This window comes from Daldinia vernicosa, assembly GCF_022497035.1.
Source record: "Daldinia vernicosa strain CBS 139.73 unplaced genomic scaffold F5Y00scaffold_65, whole genome shotgun sequence".
NCBI lineage: Eukaryota > Fungi > Ascomycota > Sordariomycetes > Xylariales > Hypoxylaceae > Daldinia > Daldinia vernicosa.
In genome coordinates, this window is record NW_025953981.1 from 36,915 (window position 1) to 59,641 (window position 22,727).

The 22,727-nt window shown below is 47.7% G+C and overlaps 5 protein-coding genes across 5 annotated transcripts; 4 read left to right on the plus strand and 1 right to left on the minus strand.

Moving 5' to 3' along the window:
• Positions 1 to 1,163: 1,163 nt before the first annotated feature.
• F5Y00DRAFT_247650 (caspase domain-containing protein) lies at positions 1,164 to 3,934 on the plus strand. The gene is made up of 6 exons (XM_048009303.1): positions 1,164 to 1,662; positions 1,735 to 1,846; positions 1,915 to 1,969; positions 2,026 to 2,412; positions 2,467 to 2,905; positions 3,283 to 3,934. Exons 1-6 carry the CDS (start codon positions 1,592 to 1,594, stop codon positions 3,491 to 3,493), a joined length of 1,275 nt encoding a protein of 424 aa, XP_047860811.1. The 5' UTR covers positions 1,164 to 1,591; the 3' UTR covers positions 3,494 to 3,934.
• Positions 3,935 to 9,768: 5,834 nt separating this feature from the next.
• F5Y00DRAFT_247652 (uncharacterized protein) lies at positions 9,769 to 12,467 on the plus strand. The gene is made up of 4 exons (XM_048009304.1): positions 9,769 to 10,402; positions 10,477 to 10,678; positions 10,727 to 11,823; positions 11,888 to 12,467. Exons 1-4 carry the CDS (start codon positions 9,990 to 9,992, stop codon positions 12,081 to 12,083), a joined length of 1,908 nt encoding a protein of 635 aa, XP_047860812.1. The 5' UTR covers positions 9,769 to 9,989; the 3' UTR covers positions 12,084 to 12,467.
• Positions 12,468 to 13,088: 621 nt separating this feature from the next.
• On the minus strand, positions 13,089 to 16,736 carry F5Y00DRAFT_247653 (Nrap protein). The gene is made up of 2 exons (XM_048009305.1): positions 16,359 to 16,736; positions 13,089 to 16,280 (listed from the first exon to the last, which is right to left on the minus strand). The coding sequence occupies exons 1-2, from the start codon at positions 16,599 to 16,601 to the stop codon at positions 13,224 to 13,226; spliced, it is 3,300 nt and encodes a 1,099-aa protein (XP_047860813.1). The 5' UTR covers positions 16,602 to 16,736; the 3' UTR covers positions 13,089 to 13,223.
• A 542-nt stretch (positions 16,737 to 17,278) lies between these two features.
• Positions 17,279 to 19,422, plus strand: F5Y00DRAFT_247656 (coenzyme A transferase). Its single transcript, XM_048009306.1, has 3 exons — positions 17,279 to 17,557; positions 17,618 to 18,985; positions 19,041 to 19,422. The coding sequence occupies exons 1-3, from the start codon at positions 17,498 to 17,500 to the stop codon at positions 19,170 to 19,172; spliced, it is 1,560 nt and encodes a 519-aa protein (XP_047860814.1). The 5' UTR covers positions 17,279 to 17,497; the 3' UTR covers positions 19,173 to 19,422.
• On the plus strand, positions 19,422 to 21,436 carry F5Y00DRAFT_247660 (uncharacterized protein). The gene is made up of 2 exons (XM_048009307.1): positions 19,422 to 19,926; positions 20,000 to 21,436. The coding sequence occupies exons 1-2, from the start codon at positions 19,613 to 19,615 to the stop codon at positions 21,192 to 21,194; spliced, it is 1,509 nt and encodes a 502-aa protein (XP_047860815.1). The 5' UTR covers positions 19,422 to 19,612; the 3' UTR covers positions 21,195 to 21,436.
• Positions 21,437 to 22,727: the final 1,291 nt, after the last annotated feature.

Genomic DNA, 22,727 nt, shown 5'->3' on the forward strand with positions numbered 1-22,727 from the left:
CTGCTGAATAGTAAATAGGTAAAAAAGAAAAGTCTAATCCTTGGTGCTGTGAATCCATTGTTAGACTATTGGATTTTGCTGGTCGTGGTGTTAGTTAGAAGGTGAGAGTATGGAACTTATGAAAGTACGAAGAATACCTACCTAACTGAGGTATCTACTTAGATGTGCATTGGATTTGATGCTAATGGAGCTATGAAGAAAAAAAAAAAAAGAGAAGCCACGGTTCAATCGCCGAATTGCTTTTTTCCTGTCCATTCGGTTTTTGTTTGTCTTTTGGAATCCCTGTGATAGCCTATTTAGGATTAGATCTTACGACTATAATCCGTAGTGTACAGGTACCCGTGTATGTAAGTATGCATGTTACATATGATGCATTTCCATGTGGCTAGACCTCACTATAAGATGGTTCTACCCTATCTCAGCTTAATGACGATAGCTTATTACTCCTTAAGGTTACTTTACTTAGGTACTTATACTAGGTACAATACGTCTCTTTCCATATACTGCGCAGCCACGGCGTAGAAGAAGTTTGACGTAGGCCAACCACGACCAAGAACCCCACACTTGTCGGCGTGTCGGAGTTGGAACAAGCGCCAAAGTTGTCCAAAGCTAAACGTAGTTTATTATTGAGCATCGTTATCCTATGGTCCATATCCTTATCTACTAAACTCCGCACATCTTTAGGGTCGCTTTCGTCCGTCTCCTTGTTGCATCCACGACCCAACTTTTTCTTCAAGCCCACATTATTCTACCCTTCTACCCTTCTACCTCCCCCTTGTCTCTCTCTCCTACACGGTTACTCGGGAAGGTTACTTGGAATACTTACCGTTTGCGACATCTCCGATTATTTGGTACATAATATTTGGTATGTATATCTGGTATATTTTTGGAGAATATTAACCTATACCCCTGTTTGCAGGTGAGTTGTGTCTATGTGTGTGATGCGCAACTTGGCTGCTCTGCTTGGTCAAGGTTCCCTGCGCCGCAACGCTTGACCGCTGTGCTGGTACACTATTTTCGTTCCCTTGCTAGTGTGTATAAGTGTACACACATTTACACGCATTCATGTATACATTTATAACCCAACTTGGAAGTTCTTGGCATTACGATTATTTTCATAAAAAAACAAAAGGAAAAAAAAAAAAAAAAAAAAAAAAAAAAGAGGTCATAGTATGTAGCAGTTAAGTTACATGGGGCTGCGCTTACATCCATAATAGATACATAACTACTTTTCTACTTTCAACTTTCTACACTAACCAGCTCCGATCAATACATACAATACATCATACCCGTTATCCACACGCGAGACGATATACAAACGATATAACATCGTGAACACCTCCCGTTCCTCTCTCCAACGAGCTTTATGTCTTGCCTATAAGAACCTACTACCTTGTCTAACCCCCCTTCGACGGCAAAATCCTTCCCCCGCCTATATTCGCCTATATACCCCCCCACGAGTTCATATCACGAATTCCTATTACGAACCTAGCCTACCAACCCCCGTACTCGTTCGCTCGTCGCGCTAACTACTCGACCCAACACCACGGATAGTATACATACATACACACACACAGCTTCGTTTTTTGATATGTCAGGTTACGGTTACCCGGGAGGATACGGTCCGCCGCAGCAACAGTATCACGGCAATTATTATCAACCGTATGATGGCCTACCAATTTCTCATATCCTACGGTCACGAGCATATCGCAACGGCTACTGACATGGCCCTAGTCCACCCCAGCCATATAACGGATATCCTCCTGCTCAAGGAGCTCCTCCCGTACCCTACGGATACCCACAGCAACAGCAAAACCCTCCTCCTCAACCTTACGGATACAACCAGGTAAATTGATATATTATATGGGTGATATATACGGGTGATAGGGCCCCGTGCTAACATAGCATCGTCAGGCTCCACCGCAACATGGCGGCTACGGCCAACCTCCGAGTCAATACGGTAGACCTGGTAAGACAACTCTGAGACTTACCTTTCTTAGGCGTGAGTTTAACAGAGAGCTTTAGGATTGCCTACGGCGAACTCGAACTCCTACAACCATGGGAATTATAGCGCACCTCCTCCCCCACCTTCCGGGCCTCAACATTTCGGTTCCGGCGCTCCTCATAACTACGCATTTCAGTATAGTAACTGTACCGGTCGAAGGAAAGCTCTACTGGTTGGCATAAACTACTTTGGTCAGCGTGGCCAACTTCGGGGATGTATCAATGATGTCAGAAACATGTCGCAATACCTTGTTGAACACTTCGGTTATAAGCGAGAAGATATGGTCATCCTAACTGATGACCAACAAAACCCAATGAGCCAGCCGACAAAGCAAAACATTCTACGGGCCATGCATTGGCTCGTGAAGGATGCGCGACCCAATGACTCGCTATTCTTCCACTATTCGGGTATGATGACGTTTGGGTCGGTCGTGTAGTGAGTGATATCTAACAGTTTCTTAGGACATGGCGGTCAAACCAAGGATCTAGATGGCGACGAACCCGACGGCTATGATGAAGTTATATATCCTGTCGATTTTCGGCACACTGGCCACATCACCGACGACGAGATGCACCGTATCATGGTTAAGCCGCTGCAATCGGGAGTACGGTTAACAGCCATTTTCGATTCATGCCATTCCGGAACCGCGCTCGACCTCCCGTATATTTACTCCACTCAAGGCATTCTCAAGGAACCAAACTTGGCCAAGGAAGCCGGCCAAGGACTTCTCGGTGTCATATCTTCATACAGCCAAGGCGATCTTGGAGGAGTTGCGAACAACATTATGGGTTTCTTCAAAAAGGCCACCAGCGGAGAGGACGCGCACCACAGGGCCATGGCGACCAAAACCTCAGCAGCAGACGTTATTATGCTTTCCGGAAGCAAAGATGACCAAACTTCGTTCGTCTACCACTTTATTTAGATTATCCCTTCTTTTTATTTCGCAATTGGTGGGCCGATATATCATGAAATTGCCTAGTGGCATGAAATATGTACACTTTATCATGTATTGGTTTAATGACGGCTTTGTTATTGGCAGGGGGCATGAGACTTATACAATTTGGGTGTCTGAGTTAAGACGAGGGGCTATTTGTATATTATTATTTTTTCCTTTTTTTTTGGACGCTCTAGATCAAAGCACAGCTATTGATGCTGTGGCTTTGCATCTGGGGCGGCGGGTTACGTTCGATCGGCTTAAGGGTTGAGATAGAACACTCCCCCATATTCTTTTTCACCACCACTCTGTTATTGTGGTTGCACACTAACTGAGCTTATAGGGCCGATGCAACAATTGCTTCTCAAGCCACCGGTGCCATGTCGTGGGCCTTCATTACCGCCCTAAAGAAGAATCCCCAGCAAAGCTACGTACAACTGCTTAACAGCATCCGGGATGAGTTATCCACGCGGTACACCCAGAAACCTCAGCTCTCGTGCAGCCATCCTCTGAGTACGTCTGGATTTTTGGTCTCCTCTTTTCCCGGACGATGACCACCGCCCGCTATCTGCTAACATACTAAACTCTGATATAGATACTAACCTGCTATTTGTGATGTGACAAGACGGAACGGGACGTTGACGGGCGTCTCCTGGGCGGACATCGAAATGAAATGAAGTTATGCATGGGCTTTTCTAACGTGTAACTACGATTGCGTTCGCGTTGCGTTGCGTTATTCTATATACCGCTATTACTGCGTAGGTTAGGAGGTAGTTGCTGCGTTTACGGTTCTGGTACAGCATTCTAGGCTCTTGGGGGAAAGGGTCCTTCTTACTCGTTCTTCATTTTTATGACAAGGCTCTACAAAAAGAGGGAGAACTGAATTGGGTTACGTGGGTGTTCTTGGTTGCCTATCTTTTTTTTAATGAAGTTGCCGAAATATGTTCTATCGCTTAGGTACCTCTTAGCTGAATTGATACCTGCGGTTGTTTCTATCTCCGTTGCGGTTTTGTGATGTGTACGGTGCGGGTTGAAATACGGGTTTAATGAATCTGGTGGTTGATTATCATTGGGAATTGTGTGACGGACAGTATAGAATGTGTAGAACGTGTTAAATATCTCAATCTAATAAGCTAATAGCCTGTCTGACGTGTTAGTTACCTACCTCATAGTATATTCGTGTCGAATAATCTACTCGTATTAACCATTCGAGATGAATTATAGTAGACTACTTCACTTGTACATGTTAAGAACGTATATATAACTGGACATGTCTCTCTACTCGGGGATAGACGTAGGCCCCCCTTGCTATATGTATAAATCCGGTCTGGATAGGACTTTCAATGCTCAACGTTCTCACCTGATGTCTTGCGCCGAAGCTTTTCTGGGCTATGAATTTCCTTCCTATCAAGCTAGGAAAAATACTATACCCATAGCTAGGTGTACTTACTATACCTATGCTTATTCGTATCGGCTGATATATGAGGAATGGCACTGTGGGAAGTTACTTCCGTACCCTTCTCATATAATAAATAACCATGATAGTTAGGTTCCAATGGTAGGGAGTACAATATCTTAGGATTTATATAGACCGAGTATATATACTCTTGATTCTCTCCTATTACTTCAACCGATATAGAATCGCTGAGCGGACCATATTCACAAGCATAACGGTGTTAATACACCCAGTAAACACCAGCCCGAATAATGTCACCGTCCTCGAAGACATCTCACGCACCACTCACAAGTCACATAGATAACATGCAATAGACAAGACACAAGGAACGTGAATTCCATTCCACTCATTCCATTCTCCGTCTCCTCGCTTGCTCGTAAAGCTTTACTTCCTTTTATCTAGACAACCACTCCGTCCAAACGATCGAAAACCAACCAACCGCACGTATCATATCCTTAGAAAGGTGCCTAGGTATTCAGAACCGTCCTTCCCTCCTATGCCATATTCCTCCTCGCTTCCCCGGCCTCCTAGCCCCTGTCCCAGAAAAAAAACATAAAGGCAGATGATAGGTATCAACACGCAAACGCCTAACCCGTGCGTGCACGGGCAATGCTAGCTAAACGTAACATAACGTAAAGTCCAGTCCCATGAAGAGAGAAAAGAGGAATATCTATGAGGTTTGAAGACAACATCAACGAAAACGGGTATAGGCTTAGATCAGCTCGACCTCCTCTTCTTCTCTCCTCTTACTCTCCTCCCATGCATTGACCAGCTTCTTGCGCGTCTGCTCATGCTGACCCCATTGCTTAGCGCTGATCCGCATGCGCGCCACGGCGCGGAATACGCTGGCGAAGACTTTCAGCTTGCTCGGTTCCTTCTTGGCCGACTGCTCGCGTTTTCGGGACGAGAGCAGTGCTTCTGGCGATTTGATACCCAGCTGCTTGTGGATGTCCCTTAAGATGCGTAGGTCCGCCTTGTTGCTGTGGGATTGTTAGTTATTTTATTCATTTTGATGTAGGGGTAAATGTATAAAAAGGGTAGATAAGCTTACCAAGCCTCGGCAATCTCCAGTTGTAGTGCTACGAACTTCTTGGCAAACGCGGCGTCATTTCGTAGCTTGGCTTCGCGCTCCCACCTTGCCTGCATCCACTGCATTTGCAACGCTAGGCCGCGGATCTCCTTGGTATGTCGTTTCTCTGCCGCGTCCGCTGCGCGGATTACAGCCTCGTGGTCCCGTTGGTCGACCACGTCCATCACGATGTCGCCGTACCGGAAGCTGGCTCTCGTGCCCCTCTTGTTTATATGTGGCGTGTAAGATATAGAAGAGTTGTTGGGCTCAGAGTTCTTCGCTTCGATCCAAGCTAGTGCTTCCTTTGCGCCCTCTTGCAGCCGCTCGCAATCAGCCTGGAGCTTCTCGGCCGACGCCTTATAAGTAGCACGTTCGTTTCGTGCTCGGTCGAGCTTTTGGCGGAGTTCTTTACATAGCGGGCCAACGTAGTTTAGATCCTGCTTCGCTAATTCGAGTTGTTCTCGTAATTCCTCGCATAAACGATTCGCCTTCTCTGACTCCCTGGTCGCTCGGTTCAGGTCTCGCCTGAGCCCTTCGGCAACACGGTTGGCCTGCTCTACTTTCTGGTCCGACTGTTTAGACTCGTGCCGAGTAGCACGTTCCGCTTGCTGCTTTAGACGTTCGCACTGGCGCTCGACGTCGCGCAGCTTTCGATTCGCGTCTTGGAGCTGTTGTCTAAGGTCTTCAGAAATCCGATTGGCTTCTTCCAGCTGTTCCCCGAGATCCTCGGCTCTCTCTGACTGATTACGCCTCGCTAGTTCAAGCTGTCGTCTGAGGTCTTGACAAACTTGGTCAGCTTCGTTCAGCTTTTGGGCGGCGTCTTCCGATTCCTCGTCCAGAGTAGCTTGAAGAACTTCAACCTCGTCCTCTAAAGCCTCGATTTTTTCAGCCTGTGCTTGGTAGTCTAGCTGACTCTGCCGAAGGTCTTCGCGAACAGCAGCAACCTCGTTTCGTAGTGCCGTCAAAGATGATTGTCGCGTTTCTAAGTCTTGTCGCAGATCGTCTATCTGGCGGCTGAGTGCTGCCTCCTCATTCTTGTGGCGCTGCGCTTCACTATTCAGAGCATCTTGCAACTTCATCTCTTTGCTAGAGAGCGTACCTTCGGCGTCGCGCAACCGGTCGATAGTCCTTTCAAGTCCAGCAGCCCGTTCCTCGAGGCGATCTCTTTGCGCCTCCAGATTACGCTTCTCGGCCTCCCATTTTTCGCTGTCGTTCTTATAGAGGTTGTCCTTTTCGCGAATAGCGGCGTGGAGTTGGGAAATATCATCGTTGAGGCGATCGATTTCGGATTTGAGCTGGTTGCGAACGTCCCGCTCAATCTGGCGACCATGGCTTCTTTCTTGATCTAGACTGAGTTCTAGATCGCTGACTTGGCTCCGTAAACGAGCGATCTCCCGTTGTAATGAGATGGATTCGTCTCCAGAAGTGGATTGACGAACTCGAGCGTTCGCCTTTTCGTGTTCAAGATTTGTCTCAAGTTCCTTGACGCGCTTCTGCAGACGCTCCATTTCTCGCTCCAACGATGCAGATGCTGATTGACCTCCCGTGGCTTCTCTACGGACCCGGGTGATCTCATCCTGAAGGTCGGCAATGTCGTCGTTAAGGCGGTCGACCTCTTCTTTGTGCTTCGTATTAGCTTCGTATAGATTCTGCAGGGCACGGGCCTTCTCTTGGCTTAAACTTGTCTCTAGATCAATTATGCGTTTTTGCAATCGTGAAACTTCTCGCTCTAAAGAAGCCGAAGCCGACTGACCACCGGACGCTTCGTCACGGACTCGTTGAATCTCATCTTGAAGATCTGCGATTTCGTCATTCAGCCGGTCCATTTCTGCTTGATACTTGCGGTTCATGTCGCGTTCAATTTGTGACCCGTGCGCCTTCTCCTGATCCAAGCTGAACTCAAGCTCGTCAACCTGCTTTTGGAGTCGTGCCATATCCCTTTGTAAAGAGGCCGATTCGTCTCCTAGAGCGTCATGACGAAGCTGTAGAAGGTTTTTCTCATCCGTGCGCATATCTAAGTCTTGCTGCGCGGCTTCCAGTTTCGACATGAGAAGTTTCCGTTCGTGGTCCCAAGACTCCCGTTGTTGTAACAGTTGTTCAGCCCTGGATTTTACTTCTGTGCTGAACCTATCCTTCTCAGCTAGATCTTGCTCAAGAGCTTCATACTTCTCCTGCCAACGGTTCACTTCGGTTTGCAGGCGGGTAACCTTCTCTTCAACTTGACGAGAGAGACCTTTAGTGACAAGGGACTTGTTAGACATCTCTTCTTGGAGTTCCTCGAGGTCTGCTTCGGCTCGGTCTTTATCTGATATTGCGGCTTCAAGTTGTTCTTTCATGCTGCTGAGTTGCTGCTCGAGCTGCCGGACATCAGACTTGAGGTCTCCAATAGTGCCTCTGGCTTCGTCGAGTTCCTCGCTTGACCGGGCATTGGCCTGAAGCTCAACTACTCTTTCCTGGGCAGACTTCCATTTCTCTTCTGCCTGTCCTAGCTTCTCTTCTAAGTCGTTTAGTTCCTCGTCACGGTCGTTGATTTCCATGTCCTTTTCTCGTAAGTCTGCTTCTAAGTCGCGAATCTTGTCCTGTAATTCGTCCAACTTCCCTAGGTCCTCGGGGGACTGCGCCTGTGCTTCAAGATCGGCAACCTTGTTTTGAGCAGACCTCCACTTCTCTTCCACTTCTTCCAGCCTATTTTTTAATCCATCCACCTCTTCTTCGCGTTCATTAATTTCCCGGTCTTTTTGGCGTATATCCGCTTCGAGGTCGCCGATCTCGTCGTGTAACTGATCAATTGTACCTTGATCCTTACTTCCCCTTTGCAATTGTCGTTGTAGGTCCTCGATCTCCGCATCTTTGTCCTCTAGACTTCGCCGTAATGCTTCGATCTCAGCCCTCTGGTTTTGATCCGCGTATTTTTTCTTGGCCTTCTCCTGAACTTCTAATATTTGTTGCTGATAGGCCTCAAGGTCCTTCTCTGCTGCAGCTAGGTGTTTCTTGTACTTGTGAAGGTCCCTCTGCATCGTGACTTTATCGACTTTGAGCTCCGTGTTTTCCTTTAAGGCGGCCTCACTAAAACCGGGCCCAGTTTTCCTCAATGCTTCCTCGAGAAAGTGAATTTTCAGCTTCAGCCCAAAGTTTTCCTTCTCGATCCTATCGATGACGTTCTCTTGCTCCCGAAGCGACAACTGGTTCCCATCCTGCAAGGGTCCCTTGTTTCCACCACGTCGCGGTAATACGGCTAGTGGTGTAGATGCTGCGCTGCTGTTTTCTACCTGAGGTAGAGGCGTGGACTCGACGTAGGATTCTCCTCTCGAAGGACCATATAAAGAGGTCTCGACAGGAATGTTAGTCATGTCCATATCCTCGTTTATCTTGCTTAAGGTGGGCGTAGATACGCCATTCGTGTTCTCTTTGCCGAACCGACGTGCGCTATTTCGCGTCGCAGACTTGAGCATAGGTGTAAACTCTGCGCCGGCTATTCCAGCTGGTAGATTTCTCTTGTCACCCAAAGGCGCGCGATTGTTCCCACGAGGTGTTCGTAAGTTGACGCCGCGGCCATTTCGTAATTGTTGTACAAGATTGTTATCTTTAGATGGAGAATGAAAAGAAGATTCCTGTGTCATATCGAAGTCGGGAGGTGCCCGACTTAGGTAGGTGGCATCACCTAAGTTGGTTCGGGGAGTATCCATCTCCGCGGCGCGAGAGGTGGGATGGGTATAATAGTGCCGTATAGGTGAGATCGAATATCGTGATGTACCGGCTTGCAAATTTGATTAATCATGAGACGGTAAATATAATTAACCAGGTATGGTATCTAGGAGTAGAGCGTTTGAATTGAGGGAGGGAGTTTGAATGTTGAATTGTTGTATTGTTGTATTGTGTAGAATTTCTTGAAAAAGAAAGGTTGATACTTTCCCGTCAACACGGCAGTTTTCGTTAACGACGCGTTTTGGCCGTGTTTACTTCCGTAGCAAGGTTCAATCAATCAAAGTGGTCCGGAGCTTAAACAGTCAGAGCTAAAAGATACTTAGGTACCTAAGGTACTACGCTAAATGTACTTCGTACCAAGAAACTTTGATCTGTAAAAGATCAAAAGTCACTAAACCGTAACCGCGTTAGCCCCATGCATTATTGTGTGATAGCCTTCTTTAAGACTAGCGCACTCTACAAGAACCCTGAGGACCAGTGACTGAAGGTGGGGGATTGAGACATGGATGCTACAAATGTACTAGCGTCATGTGTCCCACTAGAATTACCGCCTTTCGCCTGCTCTTGACGTATCAGACCCATTGAAATTCACATTACATCTTTCTCTCATCACAGTTGGTTCGTCGCATAAGATTCGCATAAGATCCGCATGCTTCCCTTTGTCTACCTCTACACAATCTCAACTCGGCGCAAACTTGTTAGCCCCTCTCAGTGATAACATACGCCATACGCGCCACTGTTCAACTATATTTCTCCTCCCGAAGACTCGGTTGGGTAAGTTAACTTTCTGCTTGGACGGGAATCAGACTTAGAGGAAAATATGGCGTCTATCAATTCTTTACCGGACGAAATCGTCCACCATATTTTACTTTACGTACCTCCGGAAGAGACTTTATCGAATATCGCGCTCCTATCAAAGCGTTTCAACCGAGTCGCGCATGAACCTCTCCTGTGGAGATGCTATTGCGAGCATAATTTCAAATACTGGGAAGCCAGTCATCACTTCAAAGAGAGGTTGAATGGCTACTTACACGATACCGACTGGCGCCGACTATTCCTGTTGAGACTTGGACGTAATGCCTACATCGCGCGCCTCCTTGATGGGATTGTCGCGTCTCGCGTCTCCCGATTGCAGAAGATGGAACAGATCTGTCTATACGGTTACGATGCGAAAGATTACCTTTTAAGTCAGTGCCAGGCTCCGGATTCGGCTGAAGATGTTTTGGCGCGAAGGTATGCTCGTTCAACCTACAATACATATGTTGAATTGTTGAGCCTAATATAGTCGCGCTCGATCTGAATTATAGATATTATTCGTGCTCCGTTCTTGACAGCATACATCGAAGCCTTGCGATAGAAGAATGGGCCAAGTATCAAAAGTTTGCGGCACGTCGCATTGACGAAGATACTCCGTATAGCGAAAGATTAAACTGCGGCATGCGCCTCGAGCGCGCCCTTGGCGCCTTTGATATGTTTATGCTCCACGATAATGAGGGTGATTTAGAAGAGGTTTGTTTAGCTATCCCATTATATTTAATTATGTGACTGACCTGTAAGATTACCGAATTGCTAGATGATATTGCAGACCGGTTCCGAAGTGCTCACCCTTACTTCGATGAGTTGACCACCCGTCAAAAGGCCATCGCTTTGACTCGATGGTTGCGCTCCAACAATATGACGGGCTTGAACGATCCCACAGAGCAAACGTATCGTTATCTCCGTAACTGCCTAATCGGCAGGGCTCTGCGAGATGAGCATCACCCATCATTGCCAATCATTTCTGCCGCCATTTACTCCGCTTTAGCATCACGACTCGGATTAGAGGCATATCCCTGTGCTTTGCCTAGTCACGTTCATGCTACAGTTTTGTCACGACCGGGCATGACGCTAGATGATCAACCCCTCGAAGAATCGCCGTCCCAACTTCAAGAGAATATGTTCCTAGATCCTTATACTGTAGAAGACGAAGTCCCTCTGGATCGAATAATCGACTTCCTATATAGGCTCGGCATCCATAAGGACCATGCTAAATTGCTAAACCCTACGCCCACGGACCTTATTGTGATGCGTACGGCGCAAAACATACGAGCGTCATTCACCAGTTTTCGAACTCACGAGCGACCTTTCGCCCAGATTGTCCCCATGATTGAACTTAATCGTGGCGACTGGGCCCGTAACCTGCAGCCGGCCTTGTATAGCATGATCTGGGCGAGCATCATGATGGTCCCCGTGCTACCGGAGAGCGACGAGATCCGTTGGGACTGGCAACAAGACGTGCGCGACCTGCTCTCGGCCTTCTACGAGCATTTTCCCGAGGACGCGTGGCTCGTGGAGAAATATGTGTGCCCGATGTATGACACCTACGCAGCTCCGTTGCGTCGCCGGAACAACTGGGAGCTCCCTTCGAAGAGCGTCCGGGACCAGATTAGGAGTATGAAACGGGTGGATGCATCAGTGATACCCGCCCGCCGGCGCAGTGAACTCGCCAAGGGTGTGGTGGTTAAGTATCGCGTTGGCCAAGTGTTCAAGCATAAGCGCTACGAGTACTACGGCCTGATCCTGGGCTGGACCCTTGAGGCCTCTTCGCTCGACGACCACTTGTCCCCAACACAGAGGCCATGGTCTTATCACACTCAGCCGTATTACCGGTGCATGTGAGTTTATTCTCTATTTGCTTTTTACTATCGTGTATCTATTTTTATCCTAACATAATTGTAGGTCCGGTACCGATGGGCTAGACCAACACCTCATCGCAGAAGAGAACATTGAAGTGGTCGACTTCCGCGGTGGCCCTGAGATGCTGCCGCCAGAGATCAAAGATTTGATTCCCATGGCAGGCAAATTCTTCAAGCGCTGGGATGGCGAACAGGGTGTTTTCATCAGCAACATGAAGGAGCTGTACCCTGAGGACTAACGGATGACTTACTATTACCTACATTTTCGATTAGCTGCTGCTGACTTCGCATGTTCCCAATCCCGGCTATTGCCTACTACCCACAACGCCGAGGCACGGCATTTCCAGGCGCTCTTATACATATACCCCCCTTTTTATGATTTAACTCTAATAATACTTAAGCCTTCAACGATACGGCTTCGAAGATACTCCCATTCTACGTTTCAATTACTGCTCTCACCTCAACATTAATATGTATCGATACGATGGATGGATAAATGGTCTGTTTGGCTCGTCTTAAGCGTGCAGGCGTTTTACGGGAATTCTAGTGTGGGTTGACAGTAATATTGTGTACGATAGGCCATTGATCATACGAACGAATTAATGAAAATTTACCACTTGGTATTTGATGGGTTTTTTGATGTTGTAAAGTGACATAAGACGTGAGTTTACCCTAGAGGTGTGTCTAAGCTTTGATAAATCCGAATTTGTCGGGGCCGAGCTATCGGGCTCGGCCGTCGATTTTGAGACAGTTTAAGAGGAAACTGATCCTACCAGCTGGTCATATTCCTACGTACCCCTTTGATCTGGATATCGTGTGTTGAGGTAGTTATAGTATGATGCCTATCTACCTTGACTGACCGTACGTACAATCGGATGAAAGCCCAATGGAGTCCATTAGCTGGTTGTTCCCTAGATGTAGTTAACCTAGACGAGTTTCCCAATAAACCTAGGTAGTCAAGTTAGTTCCATTACTTGAGGCTATTGTCATAGTAGCATAGTATATATAATTCAAAGTCATTGATAATGGGGGGTGTATATTCACACAAGCGACATAAGTTAGACTCGTCTCCCCGTAACGTGATGTAGAAGCACTATCAACCATCCATAACTTCCTACGCAACAACCTAAGAAGCACCTATTCACTCACATATTCACTCACCTATTCACATTAGATAGGAGGTACTTATCTACCTCTTAATCGCCATCAAATACATCATGTCAACAAAGTGTATGTACGGCTTATCCAGACACTGGTATCATCATCATTAATGCTTATCTACACGTACCTAATCTGTATATGCAAACCATACTCTCTAGCCACCTCACCCTTTTAGAACAATGCATGCCTACCTACCTAGGTAGGTAGTAAAAAGTCAACTATTCCCTAACCACCTCAATCTTCTCAATAACATCCCCCCCAACCCGCGCGATCTCCGCAAGGATAGCATTCCTATTAACCTCGTACATTGCACTCTCCCCATCAGCATCCTCACCGCCCCTAGAAGGCATAAGCGAACACGGCATATGCGCCGTAAACGCGCGCGGATGCAGTTGCGGATTCCACAGCCCTCCGATCACAGTGTCATCCGGGCCGCCGTGGAAAAACAGCAGGGGGCTGGAGTACATCGTGTTGAGCTGCTTGAGAAGACTTTGGGTAGGCGGCTCTAGCAGCGGAAGCGCTCTCATCCCCGTTTCCTCGTCAAGGTTCTTGTACTGCGAGCGCCTGGATGCATCGCCTCGGGAGATACTCTTAAGTGCTTTCGAGGACAGATGCAGTAGGACGTCGTAGTCGCGTAGCGGGGATTGGAAGAGGCTTCGCATGCCGAGGTCGACTCCCTTCTCCTTAGCGGCCTTGCATGCGGATCGCGCCAAGCTAGTCATTCGCGTAGCGACGACCTTGGTCGGGCCGTCGTGAGTATACGCGATGCCACTTACATCGTGAGACGTAGCCACAAAGAGAATTGTGCGGTTCATATTGGGATCGATTTTTCGCCAGGCCTTTAACCGGGTACCGATTTCTAATCGCTGCGAAGTGGAAAGGGATCCCGCTGAGTCGACAACAAGGGGCTCGTCGCGCCAGTCCCATCTCGATAACAATAAAAGCGTTCGAAGGAACCCGGTTATGGCGCTGGTGGGAGATTGCCAAGGATATGGCTTGAGGAACGCTTGTAGAACAAACAGCTCTATGACCTCTTCGTTAAAGTGGCATGATAGCTTGTGAGAGTTAAACCAGTGCTTAGTGAGGCGTATGGATGAGGATAACGCAGGGAATCTAGTGCAGAATGTAGAGATGGTTTGGTTATGGAGTGGTAAGTTGGTATACATCCGCTTGTACAAGGCGAGTAGCTCGGCAGCTTCAGTACGAACGTGACGCTCAATTGTCTGATCTTTCGTGCGCTTGTCAAGTAGGGCCTCCTCAAGATCGCTAAAGACGCGGAGCCTGAAAGAAGCACCATCTTCGTAGACTATGTCTAAGAATGCCAGGTTTTCGTCGTCGCGGGTTGTATTCTCCAGCCCCAGATGTGTCTTAACATCCTCCTTGACTTCTTCCAAGGAGCTGGCAATTTTTAACAAGAACGCAACCTTGGCTCTCTGGATAGCTGCTAAATTTTCAGGCCATTTGCCGGATACCTCAAAAGAAACCACGACTTCCATCGGCTGCAGTAAAGGCTTTCTGAAGTTGAATTCTGGTACGGATATTGATGTGCGCCGTAAAGCTGTGCTGATAGGTGCTACTTGCTTTACATGCAATGGTAGGTCCTCTAGATTACGAATATCTCGCTCAAGATTCTCGAACGCTTGTCTAGCGGAATCGAAGGCCACCTTTTCCGAGGGTGCAAACGATATGACTTTGGGCATATCTTGCCCGTAGAACTCAAGATCGCCATCACCTACTTGGAGTCGTAGCTTGAGGATGTATCGTATAATAGCCTCGCATATTCCGGGGAAGCCCAGGTAGCTATATTCTGTCCAGTCAAGGCTCTCAACAATATTCCCGTCGGGAAATTGCCAAAGATCTGCCTTCTCGCCCCAGAACTCACGGAATTTGGCTGATTCTTTCTTCTGTTCATACGGTGGACCATAATCACGACCCTGAGATGCTTTCAGGGGATCTATAATAATCCCAACGAGAAGGCTTGCCTTTTTCGTCTTCGGTATACTTGCCGAAACTGGCCACGTCGCCGTTTCTGGTACGCTAATGTGGATTAACTGTGCTCGCTCGCCTAACGCCCTTTTTACTGTGTTATATAATTTGGTGCTGAAATCGCAAACGAACCCCTTGCGGTCGACCGATTCGACCCCTTCCTTTGAGGTAGGAAGTTTGACACTCAGGAGTATATCAAATATCTGCAGAGGTTGGTCGGCTTTGACAATGAATAAAGGATCGAACTGGTCATGTGGGCTGTCGTTGATTGCAGAAAGTGACCACTTGGCTTGTTCGGTTAGCATGGCTATAGACCATGGTGTCATTTTGTAGAGGATGTTTATTCCACGAGCCGTATCATGTAGGACTGGCATCGCCTGACGAAGAGAGTCTGTATCGACAGGGTCCTTGCCAATAACCAAAGCCTTCTTCTGCAGGTTCGCCGAAACGATGTATTGCAGAGTAGCCTTGAATAGCTGTGTACTATGTAATGAAGACGAAAGTACCGCTTCTCCTTTTCGGCCTCCGCCCTGTAAGAGAAGAGCCATCAAGACTGCCCACTCGAAATGACCAAACCCGCCATTGCTGATATTACCGTTGAATCCGCGCTGCTGGAGCCATATACGTCCTAGAACGCATGCATCTTTAAACGCAGAACAAGACTTCACAGTTCGATAGAGTAATCGCAAATAAGAGGGGAAAAGGCCCTCGGCTTTGAGAGTTGTGTTATAAAAAGGTGTAGGCGCCTTTGTGTCCTCACCTCCTTCGGATTTGCCTGGTCGTATAGCATTGCTGACTGCCGTGAGTTTTCCTGCTGGGAAGTAATCTTCTGGGGCGCATGGGATTATGCGGATCGCCGGGATAGATTTTCGACGGGAATTAGACTTCTCTGAACCATCATCTCCGTTCGCGGTGTTTTTTGGTCGAGCAACCAGTATCGGTAATAACATGTTCCCATGCATGTGATCGAAAACGAATTCAATAGTGGTACCCAACTCTTCGCGAAGACCAGCGGCAATATAAGCCAAGTAATACGCCCTTTTATAGAAATATCTCATGTTCAAGTAGTCTTTCTCCTGAAATACGGAGGAAGGCATAACAACGATCATGTCAACTGCCATATCCGGTTGGGACTTTGTGTTGGTTTTCAGAATCCAGCTGCCGGCCACGTTGACCTCAGCTGGCTTGTCGAAGGAGAGCTTATACGGGGCATCTTTCGCGGGTTGCGGATCAGGATACGGAATAGTAATTCGATTCGTCTTTTCAAACTTCGCCGACACCTCGCCAATCTAAAGGAGCGAAATAGACATAGAAGTTAGATATGCACGACATCCAGCTAGATGGTCTTTGTAAGGGGTTGGACTCACAGGAAGGGGCTCGTGAGGTTCCGAAGCTTCAATGACATCTTTAAGCTGTCGCAAGATATCCTCGACATCGGAGGACGTTTTGCCATAATCGAATTTTACTTCCTTTAGTAACTCTTCTGTCTCTAAGATGAATGCGCTTGCGCCGGAAGCACCCATCGTTGAAGTTGTCGCATTTACAGCTTCGAAAGTTGGTCCACCATCTGCATGTTCCAATTTGCGTCGCTTTGCTATGCTGGGCTCCATTTCGTATTTGAACGGGTCCGAGATCCGAGAAGTGAAAGCGCACGGATCTGGCTGTTGAAGTTAGGTTAGGTAACTATTCGTATCCCCTGGCCAATTTTTGAGATTTTGACGGTACTGACCCATTCGATGTTCAAGTTCCCATCCCGAACTTCAAAAAAATTACTAGTCGCGGTATCGATAAAGACCCACGCTGTGGCTTATTTATTTATTATTGATTGTGGCTAATGGAATTGGTACCTGGCTGGCATGGATTCCCCAATTCTTGCATGATCCTTCAACGTCATCTGCCGAATGGCTGCTGTACCTTATGTTTACATAATCCTTAATAACATTTGTTTGCCGCTATTTTCCGAGCTGAAAATAAGCATCGCAAAGCCGCAGTAGTTTCCCTAGTGACGGATAACCCAATTTTCTCAAGTACAATACAACGATGCGATGCGCGTAGATCTAACCGGTTTCCCCACGTTCCGCATTGCCCTCGAACTGCCGCTGATTGCCTCCGGCGCATACAGTCGCGGAATCTAGTTTACCCCATCGGAACATGCCTCTTTTTCTTCATAACTAACCGTAAGCGCATACAAAGATGACTAGCTCTTGGGTAATATCGAGTAAACCGTGTAACTCTTTATATTGGTCGTGAGCGGCTTAGTTGAGTTCATCCCTAGCCGAGCACTGCCGAGCGTGGAGACGGAGTATGTAAATACAAGGGGCATGACTATTCCGCCTAGAATAGAAGATTCTTTTAATTCGTTCATTTGTTATGCCTGCGATTTCGTAGAATAGACTATAAGCGAGTCCTGCGATTTTGTTGCTATATGTACTCATTCCGAGTTGTGTTTGACGTCGACGGTTGTTCATCCCTGTCACATAGACGATTATACTGAGTACTTGTCGCAATGCCTTCTGCAGCTGTTTGCATGAGAACGCTGAGAGCATATTCTCGCTACGGCTCGAATGTTAGTGAAGCAACTTATCTAATATAGTATAAGAGCATCCATTAATCCATTTTTTTTTAGCATGCTAGGATACTCGCTAGGACGTTCTCGGCGACGTCTAGACGCGCTGAGATTAACAAGGTATATCCGTCTGCCACTGAGGCTTTAAAAGATATGAAACCAGATTCTACGTTATTATGTGGCGGGTTTGGTCTTTGCGGTGTTCCAGATACTTTAATCAACGAGGTCTTAAAGAAACCCGAAATCACAGGCATTACAGCAGTCTCCAATAATGCCGGAACGGATTCTTCTGGCTTAGGAAAACTCTTGAAGACTAAACAGATTAAGAAGATGATCGCTAGTTATATAGGCGAGAACAAGACGTTCGAGCAGATGTACCTCACAGGTGAAGTTGAACTCGAACTCACGCCTCAAGGTACGTTGGCCGAACGATGTGCCGCTGGAGGCAAAGGCATCCCGGCTTTCTACACTCCTGCGGCTTTCGGCACCGTAGTGCAAACCGGCGAGCTACCCCTGAAGAACAAGAGCGACGGAACTCCTGACGTGTTCTCGTACCCGAAAGATGTGAAAGTCTTCAACGGCAAGTCTTATCTTCTGGAACACGCCATTGCTGGAGACTACGCCTTCGTCAAGGCCTACAAGGCAGATAAGCTCGGAAATTGTCAGTTCCGCCTCGCTGCTAACAACTTCAACGGTGCCATGGGTCGAAATGCCAAGATAACCATTGTTGAAGCCGAACATATTGTCGAGCCTGGTGAGATCCCGCCCGAAACCGTTCACTTACCAGGTATCTACGTCAAGAGGGTTATCCAAAGCACCGCGGAGAAGAATATCGAAAAATTCACCTGGACGAAGGATGAAAACGACGCAGATGCCAAGAAGGTGCTGGGCTCGGGCGACACGGCAGCTAAGAGGGAGAGGATTGTGCGCAGAGCAGCTAAGGAATTCAAGAACGGCATGTACGCAAACTTAGGAATAGGCATGCCTATGCTCGCGCCCGGATTCGTGGGCCCCGAAGTTGAGGTGCAGCTCCAATCGGAAAACGGCATCTTAGGCCTTGGGCCATACCCAAGACCAGGCGAGGAGGATGCTGACCTTATCAACGCCGGAAAGGAGACCGTAACATTAAAGCCGGGTGCTGCCGTCTTCGGTAGCGAGGAAAGCTTCGGTATGATCCGTAGCGGTCGTATTAACTTGACAATCCTAGGAGCCATGCAAGTTAGTGCTACGGGTGACCTTGCCAACTGGATGCTGCCCGGAAAGGTTAAGGGCTTTGGTGGAGCGATGGACTTGGTCAGCAACCCGAGCGCAACGAAAGTTGTTGTCACAATGGAACACACAGACAAGAAGGGCAACCCGAAGATTGTCAAGCAGTGTGCTTTCCCCTTGACGGGCCGGGCTTGCGTGTCTAGGATAATTACGGAGCTGGTAAGTAGCTGGTCTACGTATTTAGACCATAGGGGTTTGCTAACGTATTTCTTAGGGGGTCTTTGATGTTGACTTTGCACACGGCCTTACCTTGATCGAGATCGCGGACGGCGTGACGGTGGATGAGATAAAGAGTAAGACTGAGGCGCCATTCCACGTTGCGGAGGATCTCAAGCCGATGCTATAAGTTACGGGGGTGCAGTTGTAGATATTAGGTATATAGGTCAATAACTTACATGTATATAACCTACTTGTGATATCGAGTATATGAGAGTGGGTAGATGCTTTTAGGAACTTGTGTTGTCACCGAATAAATGGTGGAAGTAATAACCTGGACTTACATAGAAGGTGGGGGCTACGTGAACATACGATACCTAAAGTACCTAGGTAAGGTACCTCTCAAAACGCGTATGTAATTGAATCCACAAACCCTAGACTTAGACAAAACAACAACATTCAGTCTACGTTATGGCCACCGCTATCTATATAACTGCGATTTTGATATTGATATAATAGCAGCATGACGAATGGATTATCTTTATGGGCAATTATTCGCGTCTGATACTGCTCTTCTATTAAGCAGAGGTTCGGTATCATCGCTACACTAATAAACACACTTATATCAGCATGTCTCGATCTGCCGGCTTCGGTCCTGCGTATACCTACGACAATGCAGCTGGGGTGGGATTTCGTCAGTGGGAAATACGTCCACTTAAGCATGTTGGCGCCGAATGGCATCGCCGTCCTCCCAGACCCGGCTCAGTTGGAAGGGCACCAACTGAAGCAAGGCCAGGCCGTAGTAAAAAGGGGGCCCGCAGTTTTCTTGACATGATAATCAGAGTCGTCGCGGACAATGCTGCGGCTCTTGAGATAGGGCAATTAGACGACATCCCTTTTCGAATAACATACCGCGTTTGGAAAATCCTTGTTGGAGAGCGCCAGTAAGCTTGCTAAAATTGATTATTCCATCACGCTTCTCTAGTCAGTCAATGCTAATCACTCGTATTGAACCAGGCCTATACCGTTACAATCATATATAGTTCTCGCAACGTGTCTTGCTAAGCAACACCGGCAAGACGAAATGCCCCGGCCAATGCCAGGAGGCCTTTTTCGCTTCAACTATGCCGTGTCATCTCCGTTTGGGCCCTTGAATACCTACTTAAAACCACTTACGTCAAACTCCTTCGACTTCATCGTACATCTTACTTTTGCCCATTGCAACACCTCGTTTTCTGAACATGAATTTTTATCGCTAGCACTTCTCAAAAATCTGGGCGTGCTGGAAATATTGCAGCCAAGGCGTTCCAATATCCAAGTATTCCCTCGCATAACTGACTCCATAATCAGACACTGGTCCGAGGTGCCAAACCCGTTCCCCGTCCTTCGAGTCTTAAGGATTTGGGGGTATGATTTCACCACGTTCAGATCGTTAACTTACCTGTTAAAATTTCCCTCTCTTGTCGTTTACGATGTCGCCGGCTGGCGTAGGGACTGGGATCAGCAGCTGTACCTTCCGGACCCTAATTGGGACTGGGATGGAAGTCGTTTTATTGCTGAGCTACACGATTGCATGTTTAAATACTTCAATGCGCATTACCCAAGTTCCATCCCCACCCCACTCACGCAACATCATAACAGTAGTGAAACGGAACATCCTATACTAAACCATGAGGTGGGAAGCTATGGGATGCCAGGCGCCCAGGCCCAGAAGGTCATGATCCTAAAGAGAGACCATATACCGTCTCAACCCGATACCATGGTATCAGAAATAGATAACCTATGTCATGATATTTGTCTTCACTTTTTAGCATACCTGCTTTATTGCCAGATTGGCCGATTATGGTCGGATAGGGACTTGGCCTCACAGGGCGTGAGTGATACTGAGAAGGCCTTTGTTACAGATAACTTTCGTCTTATTCCACCCAGGCCTTACATCTCGATAAACTTTGGTTCGTGCTGCAACCATATGAGTAACCGATTAGCGGAGATGTTTCATCCCACTCCGGAACCATCATGCCCCTGCGAGGGTTATGCCACTCTTTTTCAGGGACACTACACTTTTATACGAAAGAAGAATGACACGGGAAAACGCGAGTATCAGCCTAGTTCAAGCCACGGGCTATCCGGTAGCAACGGTCCATCCGACAGGTCAGCCTCCAATCCAAGGCTACGAAAGAAACGGAAGATGTTCTCTATGGAGGATCTTTAGGTTAACAGATGCTTAATTATATTTAGACTGGGGGACTACGCGGCTAAGATGATACTTAAGAAGATCTTATCTATGAGTATTAACGTCACTAGATACTTTTAGATACGTACGGTACTATTTTACTACCTACCTATATTTTGAAGCTGGTAAGCTATAGTTAATTGGTATGGAGCTAGAAGAATATCCAAGTGTTAATCTGGCATGAGAACCAATGGAAGATATTGAACAATGCTAACTTAGGCCCTTCATCGCCAGATATTTGGCTGTGATATTTTGTGATATTCCCGCCCAATCTCTTCATTTCTACCCCGTCTTTGATATCTAGGTACTTAAGCTTTATCAAGAAGGGACTGGAAACATAGGTATATTATGTTGAACTTCATTTACTCAATTTCATATTATCTTCCCATACAAACATAGGCACATCATATCCTATAATCCTACCATCTTAAGAATCATCATACTCAATCGCCAGCGCAACACCCGTGCAATTCCACCCGTCTACAACAGCCGTCCCGTCCCCATCACTCGTGATATCTAGCCCTAACCCACACCCAACCCAATACTCCTTGGCTCCTTGCGCACAGGCTAACGTCGAAGTACCATTAGACGCAGACGTAGAATTCGCCCCTGAATTTCCGCTAGTATCGCACTCAAGCGGCGCATACCACCCCTGCCGATCGTTCTCCATATCCGTCAGCACATGCGGCTCGACGAAGTACACCGCGCTGCCGGAGACGTCGGCGCGCGCCTCGGCGATGGCTACGACGGTTGCGTTGTCTGCTGTGCTTGTTATTCCCGCTGTTGCATCTGTCTCGCTGCCGCTGTTGGGCGTTGAGCATAGGTGTTGGTAGCTAGAGGAAGAGGAGTTGGTGGTGGAAGAGGAACTGAATGAGAAACGCGAGGCGCGGCTCGAAGAGGGGTTGAAGAGGACTCCTGTACCGCTGATTTGTAGGTACCAGCCGTCGAATAAACTGCCGGGTTGGGAGACGCGGATGTTGAAGGGGTTGTTGGTGGGGGAGGAGCAGAGGGGGGTTTGGGATGGGGTGGGTGTGGATGTGGATGTGGATGTGGATGTGGGAGAGGTAGTGGTTGTATTGGCGAAGCGGAGGGAACTGGTGGCGTTGAGGAAGCGTGGGGGGACGGTGGTGTTACTATTGGTGCCGTTGATAAAGGGGGAGATGCGCGTGGAGTTGAGGAAGGGAGCTAGAGTGGTGGTGTTTAAGATGGGAAAAGGCGTGCTGGTAACGTTCATGAATAGAGCTGAGATGGTGGCGTTGGATAGCTTTGTTGGGCCAGCCGTTGTGTTGGCGACTGTGGTATGGGTAGAGTTCACGAATGGTGCTGAAGAGGCGGTGGTGTCCCGGAGAGTATTAATTGTGCTGGCCGTGCCGCTGTGGAAACCCGTTACGCTTGCTGCGGTAGGCCGAGTTATGGTATCGGTTGAGTTTAGAGATCTACCGATGCTTGTTGTAGTGTTGGAAACGGCCTTAGAGCTTGCCGTTTTATTGAGTCTGGCAGTGCTATTGATGG